This window comes from Saccoglossus kowalevskii, chromosome 12 (assembly GCF_978046115.1).
Source record: "Saccoglossus kowalevskii chromosome 12, keSacKowa6.1, whole genome shotgun sequence".
NCBI classification, from domain to species: Eukaryota; Metazoa; Hemichordata; class Enteropneusta; family Harrimaniidae; genus Saccoglossus; species Saccoglossus kowalevskii.
The window spans coordinates 33,712,776-33,732,884 of NC_140652.1; the positions used below are offsets into that span (position 1 = coordinate 33,712,776).

The following is a 20,109-nucleotide window of genomic DNA, read 5'->3' on the forward strand; positions in this document are numbered from 1 at the left end:
AGAACTCATATATGAAAAGCAAAATATATTTCCAACTTTATTGAAATTGCTTATCATTTATCATGTACTCAGGCTTACAGGCATTATTTTAATAACTACAATGAAGTCAATTTATCGGGAAATAAAAGTATTGTATTAGCCACAAACATCATTATTTGTTTAATGAAATAATAAAATCATTATTAGTATGTGCACACCCTGGAGTACATGCACAGATTAGTAGTAATAACTTTTCTTTAATTCATCTAATGTTTGTTGCTAAAACAACATTTCATTTTATTTTATGCTAATATGTATCCTAATATTTTGAACAAACTGTATATTCTGAAAAAATTACTTAATAAAGTTTATAAAAACTCTAAGATAGTCATTGCCTTATAAAATAAATGTCAACTCTTATAGAACCAGTACAAGTGTGTAAGTGGATGATACTGGCTAGGAATCCATATTCTTGTTCACATTAGTTAATGGTGTACAAAAATATATAATACATGTACTCTTATTAAAGGGCATTGGTCATCGTGCCACACACTGATCTCTTATGAACAATTAGGGGGGCATTGACTGTTACACAGACAAACAAATACAAACAATCACAAGCTTTAAATAGGTAATTTCTTTGGTGATTTGAAGATATAGAAAGGGTCACTGGCGGTAAATACTATAAAATCTGAATTAGAAACAGCGGCTTGTATTGAAATTGAGGAGATGTGGTTTCTATTAGAGCATCTACATTTTTGGTTCTATATTATTCAAAAAGATTGGGTGAGACTTCAATTAGGGATGCGGCTACTAATTATAGGTCTTACAGTAGTGCATGCAGCGCCCATGTCAAAACTCGTACTCATGTCATCCCTTAGAAGAGTGCATTGAATTGTGGGAAATCAATGTTTATTAACACAGTGTCTCACATGCACAGTATGACGACCATTATAGGAATATTTACCCTGGTTATAAGTTCATATCCTGGTTCCTTTTGTCGGTTGATATCAACTCTAGGCAGGTCAGTCATCAACTCTGCTATCTCATCTACCGGTCGTTGTTGTGCTGCTGGCATTAACAGGGAGTCCTTTAAAAAGTTTGTAACTTTAGAAAAACCTCCCATGGTAGCAGAATACGGATCTTTGATAAATTTCTACAAAATGAAAACATAAGAATATTGTGGGATGTTATGTGAAGATACAAATAAAGTAGACTTTATTAAATATTGACTGACAAATTGTTATTGTTAAACAGATATAGTTTGTAAAATACTACAGCAGAACCCTCAATTATTCAAAATTCGGATTATATTTATTATTTTTTAATTGATTGGTACCAATATTTAAGAAGAGAGTTTTGAAAAAAAAAAGGTCAAATCACGTGCCACTGGGTTAATTGATTACACTGAAGATGAATTTCTTACATGTCGATTTGTATGATAGTTTCTGAATACTGTATCAACAAATTACCATTGCAAATTCTTGGACAGAATCAATCTAATTTATGAGACTAAATGAATGTTAATACTGTTCTAGTTGGTAAATTCTTTTTTAAATATAATAAAAAGTTTTTTACAAAAAAAACACACATAACTATCTTTAAAAAGTGTTGAAGATTCAGTGTGATATAGAAAAATAAGTTGTCATTCTTTGATTTGATGAACTCGGGTCTTGTTTTCGTGTTAGTATAGATGCATAGGCACCTCGATGTATGCCAAATCATTGTTATAATTTATCCACTACAAATAATCTTGTCTGGTGCAGCTAAAAGTGCAAACTTTGGAGAAAATTCCCAGTAAGAGAGGCTTAATTTCTCTGTTATTCAAATTGATGTAAGCTTTAAGATGTTTTATTGTCTCCACATGAACAAAATTCCACATAAACATTAAAAAAAACTAATGCTGGGGAAAATAATAGAGGCATCATGTACTACATTGTGTATCATATGTTATGTGTCCATTATGAAGGAAAAGTTACAGACAGTGCCCTCTATGGCAGCATATAAATAAACTTACAGATACATATCCAGCTGACGACTCTCCAAATATATGGAGTTCATTGATGGATTTAGACAATGCATTACTGTCATGCTGTGTGACAATAAATAATCTTGGATCATCAGTAGATCTGAAAATTAAATGAATATATTTACTTTTTATGCAAGTATAAACCTTGACAATACAATACATAGTGTATTTTGCCACAGAAATCTTATTCCATGTTCAGGGCAACATGTACAGTACATGTATGACCATTTTTATATCATATTGATGTTTTGACAATTGAATGCACTATTCTTGCATTACTATCACCTGCCACTTCACTACAGTTCCTCCAAAGTCACATAAGTTAGTGAATGAATCTTGGCCAATTGCATTCCCATTGTATCATGTTGTTGCAGTAATATTAGCCAGAATCACACAACAACGATTATGTTTATAAACAAAGAATACATCCATCTTGAAGTTCAAAGACACAACATTTGATCTTGTGTGTACATTATAATAGATACATATCTTTCAGGACTTGAACTTTGGTATTTTCAGGGCATTCTATTTCAAGACCAAAATTTCTAAAAATGCCATGAAGTGATTGAAATTTTGAAGAAAATGTTGAAAGGCATTTAGAAGGGCATTGCTTTTATTTCTCTGTGAATTTTGAACTAGTGCTGTACACTAGTTTCTCTAGAATTGATATAGCACCCTCAGTTTCTTTTGTTTTAGTTAAGGGCAAGGGGCCAGGGGTCAGGGCACATTTAATCATGGCACATTTAATCATAACATATTGTAGAATCGGTTTAATTTTATTTTATTTTTTTAAACTGTCTCTGGATCTGGTTATTCTTGAATTTATATCACAGTTACCATCATTTTCAATTTATTTGCTGTACAAATGTATGCAGGCTGCCATGTTTATTGACAGTGTACTTTCTACACTTTCCATTTTGTAGTTTCACCACATTTTGAATAAACCAGATCTATACTAAAGTAGTTGAGGGTGGTTAATTGAGAGTGATTGACACCAGGGTATATTCGCAGCTGGACCCCACAACAGAGCCTTTATCTTTACTACATCAGTCATGAAAATGTAATGCTGGTAACGTTACATAAACACCTAGTATTTTTCCACTTTTACTTACTTTGTTATAGATACATATCTTTCTATATATCTCATCATATCTTTACTACCTCCCTCATGAAAATGTAATGCTGGTAACGTCACACCATCTTTTAAGACAAACAACAGATAGGACCATCCCAGTGATGGCTTAGAACGTTTAATACTTCGTAGCTCATGAAGATCAAAGGTCATTGCATATTTACTTCGCTTAGTTGGTTGTTGGACTGTAACTTTCTCTGTTGGAATGACAATTATAAGTTGTGTGAGGAAATGATATTAACGCAAAACAGTGAAAATTGATTTTTAATGATATTTTCTGAGACAAGATTGCGTTTGTAATGGTTTACAAAATGAAAGATGTCACCATAACAGAGTATGTATTGGTATACAGTACTGGCTTTCACCTTTCAGTTCATGGATTTATAACATCCACATCGCCTATATGTCACATTTTAATCATGGGCACATCGCACATTTTTATCTTGCATTTTACTGGGGATCAAATATTTGTTATTGGATCAGTCTATTAAGGAAATATGTCGTTTGACTGAGTGAGTTTAGATCTCCAATTAGGACAGTTAAATTGCATGATGGAAATAGTTGACACAAGTGTGATGAAAAGACAAGACATGTAAATATAACAGAGTGACTTTAAGATGCAGAATGCTTGATATTAACCCCCCCCCCCCACAAGAATATGAAAGGGTGAATGAAAGCCATTACTGCTATGCACAATACATCTCTAATGCATGTATATATATTATATACCATCAGAGGTACATTACTTGGGGTTTGTAACTACGGTGACATGATACCAAGATCCCGTCACAATCTCGCTCTCGCATAAGCGTTCCAACTCAGAAAAAATGCGAATGCGCATGCCCGAGGTAACTAGGATACTGGGATGTCCAGGTGGATCAAAATAGCTGCCCACGATATGACGGATTACGAGAACTATATTTTCTGTACATTTTCGATGTATTACATTTTTCACTATGATGGTGACAAGAAAAGTTTATTTTTTTCATTACAAACCTTGAACATTGATATGCGTCATGTCAGAAGGTCGTAGCCTCAGTCTCGCTATCTACGAGAAGAGACTTGAATGGGATCTTGACATGATGTCACCATACAGTACTATGCGAGTTGCAAACCCCAAGTAATGTACCTCTGATACCGTATATACATTTGAATATTCAAAGTTTGCCAATTACAAGCAATCTGGACTGAAATAATGTGACAAAATCAAATCTATATTATACTCAATAAGAACCAGATATGTTATTGTGATTTCCATGGGGAAGTTGTTATTTACAGATATGATAAGATTAATGACCTACCAGGTTCACACCTGGAGACTGTCAGCAATGAAAATAGAAATAGATTACAAGTTATCAACAGCAGATTAATGATATAATCGTGATGATACATGTGAATCCACATAAATAAAGATTAATTGGAAAACTATATATATATTATTATAATATATAATAAATATCCTGGAATTGTGTTTATTATTAATTAAAACAAGACAGACATCGCTTAATAGGATTTTTGATATACATTCCATGCAGTGTAATCAACAGATGCAGTGTCTTTCCCAGAAATGTTGGACAGCAAGCAGCTCATTTGCATAACGACATTTAAATTCAAATATTAATACGTCGATTATTTTGAAACAATATTTTTTATAATTATTGTTTTTCTGGGAAAACTTTAAATTACTGTGTTAATATAGTGTACACAGCTTACCTTGATCATGACTGGATTGTTTTCTATATCCAACAGTGTTAATATAGTGTACACAGCTTACCTTGGTCACGACTGGATTGTTTTCTATACCCAACAGTGTTAATATAGTGTACACAGCTTACCTTGGTCACGACTGGATTGTTTTCTATATCCAACAGTGTTAATATAGTGTACACAGCTTACCTTGGTCACGACTGGATTGTTTTCTATATCCAACAGTGTTAATATAGTGTACACAGCTTACCTTGGTCACGACTGGATTGTTTTCTATATCCAACAGTGTTAATATAGTTTACACAGCTTACCTTGGTCACGACTGGATTGTTTTCTATACCCAACAGTGTTAATATAGTGTACACAGCTTACCTTGGTCACGACTGGATTGTTCTCTATATCCAACAGTGTTAATATAGTGTACACGGCTTACCTTGGTCACGACTGGATTGTTTTCTATACCCAACAGTGTTAATAACTGTCCAGTCTTTATCAGCATGGTCATCTTCTATGTCACAGTCAGTTATTGGATTCCATTCAATAACTTGTTGATCAACCTAGTATGTTTAAAATAAAATATGGATAAAAACATATCTGTTAATACCATATTCAAACACATTTCCAACCAAATGCCCACCCCCTGCTTTTGCACAATTTAATTTTTTAGGTCACATTCCCTAAAGTGCTCACTCTTACATTTGATTTTCCGCATAATGTAGAATCTCGCAGTGACCAAAAAATTGTGAGTATGGGATCACTGTACTGCTTTCATGCACTCTTAACAGTATTTTTTATAACCTTATATTATCCTAAATACTTGTATACGCCAGGTTACAAATAATATCACGATGTGGAACCACAAAGGTAAATCTGTCTCACTGGTAGCATAGTGGTTGTTGCATCAGACTCATGATCGGTAGACCCAAGTTCAAATTCTACCTTAGGCTGAACATCAAAAAGGTCTACCCCTACCCTGGGTGAGTGTGCCACAGACTCAATGGGAAGGCCAATTCCACTGGCTGAGATTAATTCACTAACGAATGCGACTTTGAGGGAACCTTGATGCCAGGCACAGCCCTGTCATGTAGTTCCAAATATGAATATGACTTCTGTGGCAAAAATGCACCATGTGTCAGCACTATTTGCACATACAAAAAAGAAGTCGGAGAGACAACAGTGACATTCAATGTCCAGAACTGTAGCCTGGCACAAAAAACATCTGTCTCAATAGTCCACTGATTAAACATGAAAACAAATTTAAAAAAAAAAAAAAAACATGAAAAAAACATAGTTCAAGGCTGTAAGTAGCCTGTAAATGAAATTTGCTTTTGCAAATAAATTAATTAAATGAATAAATAAATTATTATGCAAGCAAATCTAACATTAGAATTAATAGTGGAAACATAGACCCCTTCATAACACCTGTTTCAAACTGAAAGAGAGGTCAGTTGGTATAAAAACTCTGCTGGTGACACCCACTGAAATGGCTGAAACAACTTGAGTTAAAAATGGCATGCTAATGTTCCCACATAGATAAGATCATTTTAATGGGCCTTTAGTAATCAATAACAAAACAGAAGAGATGGATGAGATATGATATACGTACATGGTCAATGAGTTTGACTCTTCCTCCAAGTAAAGTGTCTTCATCTTCAGAGCTACCAACAGCAGTATGTATGAATACTCCACTTTTATCAAACACAATCTACAAAATAAGTATTAGTATAGTTAAATCTCTATATAGTAACCACCCAAGGTAGTCAAACCTGTGTATAATGACCACCCAAGGTAGTCAAACCTGTGTATAATGACCACCCAAGGTAGTCAAACCTGTGTATAGTGACCACCGAAGATAGTCAAACCTGTGTATAGTGACCACCCAAGGTAGTCAAACCTGTGTTTTGTGACCATCCAAGATAGTCAAACCTGTGTATAGCAACCACCCAAGGTAGTCAAACCTGTGTATAGTGACCACCCAAGGTAGTCAAACCTGTGTATAGCAACCACCCAAGATAGTCAAACCTGTGTATAATGACCATTACAGGTAGTCAAACCTGTGTATAGCAGCCATCCAAGGTATTCAAACCTGTGTATAGCGATGATTTTATTGAAATGTTTTTTATAGGCAAGTGGTCTTTATATGGAGGTTGGATTATTTTTCTATGGATCGTACGTTTGAAAATTTGTCTACAAAAATAATAGAACAGTAATGCAACAACAAAAAACATTTATTTAAGATGATCAAAATCACAGAATTTTTTTTTATAAACAGGATGATTATTATTATTTTGGTTTCTAAACGAAGGCTAATATTGCCGAAAGGGTAGTCACATTAATTTGTAAAACGGGTCATCATTATACGCAGACAGCTCATATGTTATGCCTTGATACTGCTTGCAAGTGGTCAATATACTTGTGAATTGTAAATTGAAATTACGATTTTTTTTAATCTCTTCATGTAGCTGAATAACAGCATTGTCTTACTTCTGTCCATAACAGACTCACAACATATTTTTCTTATTAGATACCTTAAGCTAAAAACATGTTGACCATGGGCCCACATTAACCCATGATGCATTTCACACTTGAGAGTATAAATGTGATGCACAAATATTTCAAAATGACATGCAGAATAACTCAGCCATGAAGTTGCAATATAGGAATCTACGCACAATCAAACAAAAAAATATTCTGTAACTTCTGTAACTGTACTTTGACCAATTAGCGAAGAGTATACAAGAAAAACTTAAAATATGGCAGTTTTCTGAAATTGTGCAACTATATTTTACTTTTGATTAGTGCTGGTCTTGTTAATGTGCAACACATATAAGCAATGCATAACATTTTTTAAAGATTATTCCCTTTTTAAAATAACTTTCATGGAACCACTATACCATAAATATATTAGGTCAAATGTATTTTAATTTAATCTATAATAAATTGTCGTCAACGTGTGGTTTTGTTCTTGTTAATGTTGCTCACAAGTTTTACAAAATGCTGACTATGCTGGCATGGAGAAATCATTGAAATATGATTTTGAACGAGCACTGGCATGGAAAATTCTTTACATTTTTGAATGTTTCTAGCTAACCATGTCTGCCATCAAATGTAGTTGGAATACCAGGAAAAACGTTTCGCCCTCTAGTGGCAGAGCATTATATCTCCTCTTGTTTATATAATGATTTTCAACCACTAGTGATCCATATCTGGTTAACCAAAGTTGTTATAACATTGTTTGAACATGGTCACCTACACCAAATTTAATCGAGCATGACAGAAATAAAAAAATATCGATCAATGTTTCTATATACTGTGCATTGCCTAACACGTGGTACAAAGTGTACCATGTTCAAGTTTCAAAAACTAGAAAAATAGTACGAGCATTCATCCTTGAAGGGCGATGACATTGTGTTGCTGCAGGAAGCGCCGTCCCAGCACAGACCTGTGTCATATGACGCCTTACTAGCCGATTTTGGCTAAAATAGCGCTCTGTCGCCTCTTTACACTAGTGTTTATACATGGAACTTGATAATTTTTTTTCCAATTTAGGTTGCTTTTTGATCACGTATTTTAGTGAAATACTGTTCAGTGAGTGAAATATTAATGTCATAAATAATTCAATCTTTGAAACAACAGAAACTCACATATAAAAATGATAATCAAATTTGTGTTTGAAGTTTGAAAGTACTTGCGTAATTTCTGGTTTCAACTACATTGTAGTTCGAAATTAGGCGAGGGTTCTTCAAACCCGCCTATTCACATAGTTCATACCCACCATAGACTCCGGTCAGTCAAAATGACTATTTTGAACTGTAGGCATTAATCACCGATTCTGCCGGTGACGGAGAGATAGAATCAAGGTCAGGGGAAGCCCCATGACCTCGAGATTCTTTTACCCCTTACGTCACGAACCCACGTGACCAAGGCCACCTGGCAACGCCACAGGTAGCCGTCCATCACTCTGGTTCCTTTCTCTCCGCCTCGAGGACTTAGACCAACGCGACAGAAAGAGTGGGGAGGTTGGGGGGGGACCCGGAGTCTATGGTGGGTATGAACTATGTGAATAGGCGGGTTCGAAGAACCCTCGCCTAAATTCACTACGTTCAATTACCCACCATAGACTCCGGTCAGTCAAAATGACTATTTTGAACTGTAGGCAGAGTCAGACACCGATAGGTGGCGGGTTTTTCCGAGCAAACAGAAAAAAAAGGAGAATGATGAAAGACTTTCCCCCAGTCCGGGATGAAAAACAAACCCAAAGACCTAAGTTAAGAACCAAGAAGGGTGGTGTCTTACCTTGCCTGTGCTGTCCCAGAAGCAAGAAGCCAATGCTGCTGTGGTGACAGGGTTCGGTGTGCCCGAGAAAGCTAGACCCAAGCCGAACTCGGGGGTGATAAGCTTGAAGTAGGACCGAAACACTTCGCATGAGGGCGTAGGTCGACAGAAGCGAAACCTGGGAGCTTCCAGGAAGTGCTAGTGGAACAGACAATCTGCCCGCAAAAATGCAAAGACTGACTTATCGCCTATGCGCAGAGGCCCCTGCAGTCGTTCGGGCTGGGTCAGCAAACAAGGCCTGACCCGCTACGACGGGGCCTAACCTGAAGAGACCCTGCTCAATAGATTGGGTGTCTCCTAGGTAGTAGTTGATGAAGACGTTCTGCGTTCTCCAGAAGCCTGCCCTCAGAATGTGTTTGAGGGGGGGCACCTGACGCTAGCGCTAGTGAGTTAGCAATCGCACAGACCTCATGTTCTTGTACTTGGTGTCTCTGCAAGGTCTGTGTTGAGGAGGATAGTGTACTATAGACCTCCAGTACAGTCGCAGTAATCCACCTGGGGATGGAAGTCAGGGAAACCGGCTTATCCCGCTTGTCAGGGCCGTAACACAAAAACATGTGTTTGGTTCCCCGTCTAAAAAACCTGGTACGGTTCTCGTAGCAACTCAGCGCTCGGACCAGGCAGAGAAGCAACTCCTCCTGATCTTCCGGACTGACAATATTTGCCAGCCGGGGGATGACGATCGGTTGAGGATCGTGTCCTGGGATTTGGTTCTTGGCGAGAACCCGATTCGTGTCTTAGTACAACTTGATCGCCCATAAAAGCGGCACAACCGTCCGCAAAGGATAGTGCGCGCATAGCTTTGACCGGCGCCTACCTGAGGCGAGGGCCAGTAGGAAGACTATTTTCCACCTCAAAAAATTGAGTGGTGCTGATTGGAGAGGCTCAAAAGGCGGTCTGCTTAGAGCGGACAACACAGCCGACAAGTCCCAGTTGGGCAGTTCCCTTGCATGGGGTCTCAGCGTCTGGAAAGCAGTAAATAGTCTCCTAATAGTAGGACAATCAGTTAGTCCCGTACGTTTGAATGGTGGGGCACAAGGCCGACCTGTAGCCAACGATCGCTGCGTAGGACAAACCCACTTCGTCAAACAGGTGGACGAAGGAGCCTGCTACCTGGCCAATAGAGGGATGGTATCGATCAATCTCCCTTCCGCTACACTAACCAGTGTATGCTCGCAGTCTAGAAATGTAGGCTGCATTGGTGGAATCCCAGTTCGTTGGCAGCCCGCTCAGATAAAGCTTTCGTATGGGCGGGTCTAATGAGAGCCTCTATGCGGGTAAGTGATACCCGCTGGGCTCGTGGTAGTGCGCCGTCTGGTTGGGACGGCATGTCCGGTAAGTCCGGAAGCACTGCTGGTGTTTCAACTATCGTTTCCGACAGAAGTGGAAACTAGGCCCTGTTCGGCCAATTGGGTGCAACCAATGATAATATGCAGGTGTGCACCTGTTGAAGTCTTCTCCGGTGCCCGGTGGACTAGCGGGAAGGGAGGAAAAGCGTACACAACTAAGTGGATCCGGGGGGTAGCAAAGCGACCCTGGCCCAGGCTCCTGGAGTCAGCAGGAGTGTTACGTACGTCGGGAGCTTGCTGTTCTGGGGTGCGGCAAACGGTCTAACCTTGGACCGTCCACAGCCGAAACAGCCTGGAGGCTACCCACTGGGGTATCAGCCACTCCGTGTTCTGGAGACAGAGTCGCCCTGAAAGGGCGTCGTCAGACTGTTCCTCACCCCTGGAAGGTGGTGTGCGGTTAGCTCCCCATTGTATTCCAGGCACCAAAGGAGGATTTTGCTCCGCTAGGACTGACAACGATGGGGAATGCGTCCCCCCCTCCTTCTTGAAGGAGACCACCGCTGCATTGTCTGTGCGGAGCTGGACTCTGTGGTCTTGAACTATGGGTAGAAAGCGTGGTAGTGCTAATTGTACACTGCTCACAGTTCGAGCCGGTTGATATGGTGGTCCCAAAACTATGCGGGAGCCATATCCTTGGGCTTGTTCGTCCAATAGATGCGCTCCCCAACCCTGGGGGGAGGCATTTGTTACCAGAGTCATACCTGCGGCGAGCGGGTCCAAGGGGGCCCCTCTGCCCGAGGTTGGTCAGTGACGACCACCAGGGCAGGGCTTCCTTCACTTGGTCTGAGATCGAAACCCGCCTATCTAGTTCCCATAGAAGAGCTCGGCGTTATAACAAGTGTTATACCGGGCGGCTGCGTAGTGCGGCCTGGGGAACGACCCTTCGAACCGAGGTCATCATTCTGATGATCCGCATTAGTTCACGGAGGGACACCGAGGGAACGCTGACTAGGCATTTGGCTAGGCTGCTTAGCGCTAAGCAATATGCTTGAAATAGCTAAGCCAAGCTTACCTCTGTGTCAAAACTCCATGCCCAGGGACACCAACTGCGCGTTGGCTCGAGGTGGGACTTGTCGATTTACTAACGAGCCCAGCTGGTGAAGTAAATCCTGTGTTAGCCTGATGCGTTTGGCTATTACCCCTTGCCCGGGTTGTTGGTAACCAGTAGTCTGGGTACGGATTGAGGTGTACCGACATCTGGTGAAGCAGCAGCACTACCTGTTTCATCCCTCTGGTGAACATGTAGGGCGCTGTGCCTAACCCGAACGGAGGGGGGGCACCGAAGTTCGAATACTTGGCCCAGCTGGGCGATTCGAAGGAGATGGCAACTCGCTAGGTGCATCGGTACGTGCAGGTAGGCCCCGCTTAAATCTAGCGGGGCTAGCCAGTCAAAACGGTGGATGGAGAGAAGAACCCTGAATGGTGTCTCCATGTGGAACCGATCGAGGGGCACGTACTGATTCAGTCTGTCTAGGTCCAAAACTGGACGCCTGCCACTTGTAGATTTGGTACTACGAACACATTTGGGTAGAAGCCTGGACTTAGTTCTGGCTGATGTACCCTGTGTATGGCGTCTTTCCCCAGCAAACTGCTACTTCCTGTCTGATTGCTTCCGCCTTGCGGGAGTCCCCTGGCAGTGCCCAACAGAGGAGACACTGACGGGGGGAAGTGGAGATTTCAGCGGTATGCCGTAAATGGATGTCACCACCTGGGAAGGTCCAGGGGTCGGTCACCCGCCGTCTCCAAACCGGACTACACCGGCGCAATCTGTGTACGACAGGGATGTGTGGCCATGTGTTCGGCAGTTGCAAGGGGGGAGGGTGCTCCCTTCCCCCATGAGGCGAGTTCCCCAAGGCCTGAAGTAGTCACTAAGTTGTGACCTGGCCACTCACCGAACACATGCCTGTCTCCCCTGGTTGCCGAGGTGAGCGTCAAACATGCTTCCCCTGCTGCCGGGTAGACATCCGCCCAGAGAGGGTGAGGAGCCACCACCTGGCTCTTACCTCCCTGGGGGCATGCCACTACCCTTCCCTCCCATGGAAGGGTATAAGCGCTTGCCTCCTGGCTGACTCTGGCTAGCGGGCAACGCCCTAGGGCGTTGTGTTTTCTGTGCTTGGGGTGCCCTCCGCTTGCCCATGGCAGGACCAACTGGCTAGCGGATTCAATCTGAACCCTCTGATTCATTGCACTCCGAAGCTCCGAGACTGTACCCACCATTCCCTGAACAAAGAGGGTGGAGGGTATCCAGTCTGCGTCACTGAGGTGGGGACGTACCCCGGCTCAGCTTGTCGGCGAAAACACATGCGTCTAAGGCCGTGTCTCGTAGCACAGTAGTGGCCCTGGCCAAGCGAGCCAGGCAACACTAGGGGGTGTCGCACGTAGATGTGCGGTGGCCCACCAGTAAAAATGCCGCCTGGTCTAGGAGGCTGGTGCGTTCTGCCTCCAAGGCCACCAGAGTGCTGGGCACGCATAATAATGCGCTCAAGCAACTCTGCCCTCAGGGCTAGATGGGTCGTCCTCAATTGGCAAAGACACCCATGGAACGCGGCTATCCGCCTTTGCCCGGTTTGCCAAATTCATGGTAGCGGGGTCTGGGGAAGGAGCCTTGGAATCCGGTTGGGGGTGTTTTGGTCTCATCCCACGCTATGGGGTCTGATCCCGAAATACACCGACCGGGTAGCGTTTGGTCCAGTGGGAAATGTTGCCTAACGTTATCCCCACCCGGGGGCCTTAAGCATTACATCCTCCGCGGCTGACCAACGCTGCCCATCAACACCGTTTGCATGCTCTGCGCCTCACTTCGCACTCAGACGGACAGGGGAGAGATGTGCCGACGGGGTTGCTTTGGATCCTGACGCCCGTGATCCCATAAGCGTTGAAGCAACCTTAGGTGGTCGCTTTAGGATCAAGGGTGGGGGTATATACATCGTATCACTGGGATCGATGATACTCCGCCTCACCCCAAAAGCGTGGCTCACCGAGTCATATAGATGGAAGACTCTGAGGGACCGCCCGGAGTACCGGCTGTATCCAACGCGAGTGAACTGCGTCTCCTCTAACTTAAAATATGTGAGAGGGAGCGTGTTCGACTGTGCGTATCATGACAGGGTCGGTTCCCTCTGGGGACGCCCGTGGGCCGGTAAGAAAGGAGTCAAAACCCACAGCGGGGACCGGACACAAGGATAAATTCGTTACCGTTGTACCGTTACCGCGTGACGAACCCTAGCTGGCTGAAAGTGGGGGGGTCAACACGTGCCCTGCCCTGAAAGCCCTGCCCCGAGATCGGAGACTTGGCTGCCAGCACCCCGTTGGCATTCAGTGCCCGCGGATCCAGAGAAGGACCGGTGCAATTAGCCTGAGCCTTGGCCACCCCCCAAAATAGTGGGAGAGCCGTGACTGGGAACGGGGGTTCCCCGGAAGAGACGTGTTTGAATGCAAACATGCTTTCGTGTCTCTTCCTGCTTGCCCACCGAGGGGACACAGTGGAGACAGCTCGCTCCGACTGCGTCTGATCTACCCGGCCTGCCATGGACGCAATTGCCCCGACAGTCCTTCGACCAAAGCCCTCAACTCGGAGGCAAACTCGGTGCCGTGCGAGGAAGGGTCCACAAAGAGACCCGCAACGGGCCCCATAGGAGGAAAGCCTCCAGGGGCACAGCCTCGCTGCAGCCGGTAAAATCGGGTAAACCACCGCCTGAAAAAAACAGACTGTGAGGATGCCCTCCGATCAGCGGAAGAGACCGAGAAAAATATCGGTACCTCCACCGTCGGGCCTCTTACTCAACGTCCCGGTACATGAAGAACCGGTAGCCGAGCGCGAGGACTTTCCACTCATGCAAAACACGCAACTCACTTTAACCGATTTGTTTACTGGACGCGCGACCTTGCTGTGATGCGGTCATGCAGTCTCAGCGATCTTGATGGCTCTGAAAGAAAATCTCAGGCCTCAGAACTCCAGTGAAAAAAACACGCTTTCACGCAAAAACCCCGAAACCCGCACGTAGCTACGACAAAGTATCTCGGATGCGGTTTCTATGCTGGTAAATTCTGAATATATAACCACTGCACGGTCGACTCGAAACACGAGGAGACCGGAAAGAAAAACGGCAGCGAGCCCTGGTGCTGTCATTACACCTATATATTGCTAAATACATTAAAAATAAAAGACGACATGCATGAGGGAAACGAATTACAGTTGTAAAGGGTGCCGCCATGAAATCAACATGTGACTACGTAGTGGCGCCGGATTTTGATTTCTTTGCTGTGAAAAATACTACACACAAAGGGGAAAACGACACGAGGGTAAAAAAAGACAAGGAAAACTTATCCTACCAGCTACCATGTCGGATGCCGAGCAGCGGCAACAACCCAAGCTATAAATCCGGACAGGAAAAAAGGCAGGCGATCCCGCAGAGCTTGCTAAATTTCATCTCCACTCGAGGCGGAGAGAAATTAAGAGTGATGGACGGCTACCTGTGGCGTTGCCAGGTGGCCTCGGTCACGTCGGTTCGTGACGTAAGGGGTAAAAGAATCTTGAGGTCATGGGGCTTCCCCTGACCTGGATTCTATCTCTCTGTCACCGGCAGAATCGCTGATTAATGCCTACAGTTCAAAATAGTCATTTTGACTGACCGGAGTCTATGGTGGGTAATTGAACGTAGTGAATATAGAACGTCCTTGAATGCAATAAAATCACTAGCAGCATAAACTTATTGCAAATTTGCGCAATTTGGGCCTGTTTTCTAAGTTTCATTAATCATTATTTAGTAAATAGGCCCATGAAACGATTTAATACTTCTGTAAAATACGTGCCAACCTACGACTGACTTTGAAACGTTCAAAGTTTCGAACAAATTCCCGGCGCAATATGTTTCAGATCAGTGTAGAAGAATTAACCTGCAGTGTCAATGGGGCGGTGGTCGAATGAACAAAGATGGTGACTGTTGTGCAGACCAAGTACGAAAAGACAAATTACTAAGCTTACTAATTTCTTTGATGATTGGAAGGTATCAAAGAAGTCATCATCAATAATTAGTGAATGTTGTGCAAAACTCATTGGACTGTTGTAAAATCAATGTTTATCAACACAAATGTACCACATGTCTGGCGCAATACCCATCGTCCTTTAAAGAACTGGGTGTACAGGGCTTTAGGGTCAAGAAGACCAAAAACAACAACTGGTAAAATGCATCTGTTCATACATAACAATATATGCAGTTTTTCTGGTCCTAATGTTAGTTTATTACCAAATGCTTCAGCGTGGTATTAAGAGTTTGTTTTCAGGGGTGGGTGATACCAAGGTGGGAAATGGATGCACATATGGGGTTAATTCCTTGAATTGCAATATAGAGGGTTCAGGCTGAAATACAATATATAGTGTTTTCATGTTTCGTCTGATATTTCTGTGGTATTCTGCTGCTGTAAGTAATGCACGATTTGTTCCGAAATTCAGTATATTGTGTGTATTCCAGGGTTATTCGTTTTTTGCTGAAAACACCCCTATTTTTTAGTGGCAGAGTCGAATAGTCTCACTCCCACTGGGAAATCTGCATTGTTGCTTGAATGTGAGTTAATTAAACACATTTTCCAGACCGGCGAACGAGTATGCAACAGCCAATTTTAACAGCCTGTCACATGATTTTACTCTGAATGTCAACATGAAAAGAGGCTCGTCCATTTTACGCAGAAGTAATTGGGAGTAGAATATGTGAGGGATAGTATCAACAGAGATGTGTATAGTGAAAAGTAATATCTATCCTTCTTTTGCATCTCTGAGCATTTCTGTTTTAGTATATTGGTTTGAAAATGTTGAACTTGCATGATTTGCAATGTGTTTTTTTTACTGGGACTCCCCTATTGATCGAATCCCGGGTTTGAACGAGAACGGCACACCACATGATTCGTTTGAATACAATGCTGATGGCAAACATGCCGTGTTACTGCGGTACTCCACTGACGGGATGACTTACTAGTACTGCATGCTACAACTTCGCTTGTGATGTTGCTTGTTAGCCATGGATTAAATGAATCTTGATTACCAGTCAAATGTTGCTCATTTGACTTTGGTAATCTTTATTTGGAACTGAGTAACTTCCTGGTACTTCGTACTATGATAAAAATCAGTCAACATACATCAAGTTCTCTCAATCGTAGTATTCCATGTGATGTACACATAATATGCCAAAAATGTTGCTGAACGATTTGAACTGAATAAAAATAGCAGACGAAAATTTGTTTACAAAATAAAAAAACTTTGGTTGCCAATGAAAACCGGTAAAAAACAAGCAATATGTTTTCGGCTGTTATCATGGTAGGACATGAACGTGAAGCTAACGTCTGTTTATAACTAAAACAGGGCACTTTATACGAGATTCGCTAAATAACATGGCAGTCATTAGAAGTCACTTTATTTTATTGTTAGGACGTATTCAGCCGTTAAATGTATTATTTCCAACCATTTTGCCATTCCTGCTGAACAGTTACTCTAACTTCGGGGTCAACTTTCTCATTAATGAAAAAAGATATCAAAAATTCAAATAGTAACTTTTTGCCCACACTCAAGCCGAGTACAATGAGCTATGTCTGAGGTGTTGTATCACAGGGAGTTGGACAAACTTATGTATTTTAATAAATTATTGAATAATAAAATGTTATATAACTTTTCTTTTACCCCCCTCCCCTTCCTGGTATCTATTTCAAGTATTTTTGTCAGGTTCAAATCGTTCACCAGCATTTTTGGCATGTTAGATGTACATCACATAGAATACTAGGATTGGGAGAACTTAATGTTTGTTGACCACCTGGAAACTGAGTTTTATAAATCTTGAAGGGCTCTCGGAAGATCCACCCGCTGCCTGGATCCGCAGTAAAATCTCCGATTAATATGGAGCCGCAACCATCAACATTGATATACCATGAGGTTTCTGCTGGCGACGTTGCGGCGTTACTCAGTTCCAAATAAAGATTACCAACGGCAAATTAGCAACATTTAACCGGTAACCAAGACTCAGTCCATCCACGACCAGCAAGCAACATCACAAACGAAGTTGTAGTGTGCAGCTCACGAGTCAGCGACAACCGATGTCAACGAAAGTCATTCCGTCAGTGGAGTACCGCACTTGCACAGCATGTTTGCCAATGCACATTCTATGGAGGAACTTTTAACTTCAACATAAACAGTGTATCGTAGTCGCCCAGTTTAAGTTCCGGTTCTGTTGTGGTCCCAACTATAGGGCGACAGTCGTCGTGTCGCGTCCTGTTCGATATGGGACTCATAGTGACGTATATAACGCGTGTAATATACATGATTGTTTATTTACATGAAATTCGAACATGCGCTGCGCTACGACCACCGCGCTTAAACATCCACGAGTTATTTATTCGGACAATGACTCAAATTAGACGTCTGATTATTTTATTTTCACACGTACAGCGACACGCGTTCCACACTGACAAGCGTTCCTAGGTCGCAGCACTGTCTTGGAGCATATTAATGGGCAATTGGGTTCCCCGACCTGAATTTCTATCCCGGTTTGTTGCACATTCTTTTTTTAATATGAAATAATCAAATATGGGACATATGTATAATAACCTCATCAGTAGGGTAAAACTAACCTGTCTCACGACGGTCTAACCCCCCCCCCCCCGTGGCTTCGTGAAAATACGGCAGCAGGATACACCGCACCACTCGTGAAAATAACTTCCATACGCAATGAAAGCCACGGGGAGGGTATCTGTCATAATACTTCTTTATCACTGAAAACATTTTTCCCCTGAAATAAATTCCAGTGAATATGCCATTTCCCTCATACTCTATTGAGACACAGCGCAGTGAATATTGGATTCACATGTAATGCTTGAAAACATGTCAGCAAAAATAAATTAAGTGAAATTCTACGTGACTTCATAATAGTTGGAAATGAACACATTACACCCGACCCTACCACTCCATATACAATGTAAACTACACCCCAAAACATCCATTCACCCACAGTTACTACCGTGTTTCACCAGTGTATTCTATTTGACGTCAGAAGAAATTGAAATAAACAAATTAATTATAATTTCAGCCTCTAGTTAACCACTGATTAAATAAACTACCTCGTCTTTATGTCAACTTGCAGTTATTCGTTGCCTACATCAGTGACTTCAAAATATATGTTTCAATCCCAGGAATTTCACTCGCTGTTAATTGCATGGGAGTGCCAGTCTTTAATGAATTTCTATTGTCATGTCAATTTCTTGCGATTACTCGGAACATTAAGCTGTAACCACATACTGCCTAGGTGCTGTAATTAAATCCTGGTGTAAGCACCATATGAACTATGAACAATGCATGTGAAGCCAGCTGTGGGGTATATTCAATCCTATAGATTTCTCATTGTTTGATAACTATTTGCTGCAAATGCAACAAAAATCAATATAAAAAAATATTACCCATACAGCATTCTACAGGTTACTTGTGGAACTTAATATTTCAACTACTGGAGGAGTTACTTGTATTTGATAGTATTTAGAGCACAACATGAGAATTAAGTAATGGATAGATGAGAGGAAAGTGGCTTAGTTATGGGTAACTGGGTCAATAAATGTCATTGTTTCAATATTACTCACTCAATGCACTGCATTGATGACGTCATTCACAATCTATTTTGAAAAACATGAACAGTGAATATTATATTTGTGGGCAGGGCCTATTTTTTTTTTTAAATTATTTAGAAACAAAAGCTGTAATATTGTGAATGTAATGATCATTGGATCTTTTCTATCAGCAGTCAGATTTGGCGTACTATGATTTAACTTTAGTTGAATCCCAAACGATAAATGTTTCCACAACCAGCATCGCAGATATCCACGAAACAAAAACATGCAAGGAAATAAATGCCAAGAGAAAAAAAGATTATGTAAAATAGTATATATAGATCTCATACGAATTATGATAGGTGATTATAAATAAAGAATTTGTCGCGTGGTTGCTTTTTACGAAAAGTCACAGAGGAAATATTGTCACTGTCAGTCGGACTGACAGCGAGGATTTTTTGTTTGTTGACAAGTTCTGGTCGGCTAACGATAACCGTGAATGTACGTGGTTTTTGGTGTGCGCATTAGGCAAAGTCGATCGATAAGAGTAATATTAGCATTGCAACAGAGGTGGTAAACATATAATCAAAGATCGACGCATAGAAACTATTGAAACATGATGAGACATACGCACCCTGCTTCCTTTACTTCGCCTTGCCGCAGCCATTTTAATTCAATGACGGGAGGTCAGCTGATTTGCAGACTTGTGGGTAATGTGGATGAGTCACCTGATCTGTGACCCCGGTCAGTGGGAGAATAACCCCGGAAACACGAAATCGAGCTTTTGGTTGTTTTTAAATAGCGGTTTAAATTACGAAAATAAACAGTTTGAAAATTCGCGTGTCCTTTCAGTGACTCGATGAAACAATTACTTCCTTGAAGAGACATATAGAATAATCTACATTGTAAATCACGAACAGTTAGTCCGCCAATTTCTAGTTTCTAATTTCTATTAATACACCATATCTAATACATGGCCTACATGGGTTGGGTTTAAA

At 41.7% G+C, this 20,109-nt stretch overlaps 1 protein-coding gene across 3 annotated transcripts in view; it reads right to left on the reverse strand.

Moving 5' to 3' along the window:
• LOC144357561 (TBC1 domain family member 15-like) overlaps positions 1-19,792 on the reverse strand; it is a 68,152-nt gene extending 48,360 nt beyond the window's left edge. For 2 of the 3 annotated variants that reach the window (XM_085506593.1, XM_085506592.1), the window contains exons 1-7: positions 19,746-19,792; positions 6,454-6,552; positions 5,281-5,404; positions 4,442-4,459; positions 3,121-3,337; positions 1,997-2,108; positions 947-1,135 (exon numbers count right to left, since the gene is read on the reverse strand). In XM_085506593.1, the coding sequence (XP_085362719.1) occupies positions 947-1,135; positions 1,997-2,108; positions 3,121-3,337; positions 4,442-4,459; positions 5,281-5,404; positions 6,454-6,552; positions 19,746-19,778 (792 nt within the window). In that variant the 5' untranslated portion in view covers positions 19,779-19,792. The remainder of the gene's footprint in view (positions 1-946; positions 1,136-1,996; positions 2,109-3,120; positions 3,338-4,441; positions 4,460-5,280; positions 5,405-6,453; positions 6,553-19,745) is intronic. The other variant, XM_085506594.1, reaches the window with a different exon arrangement.
• Positions 19,793-20,109: the final 317 nt, after the last annotated feature.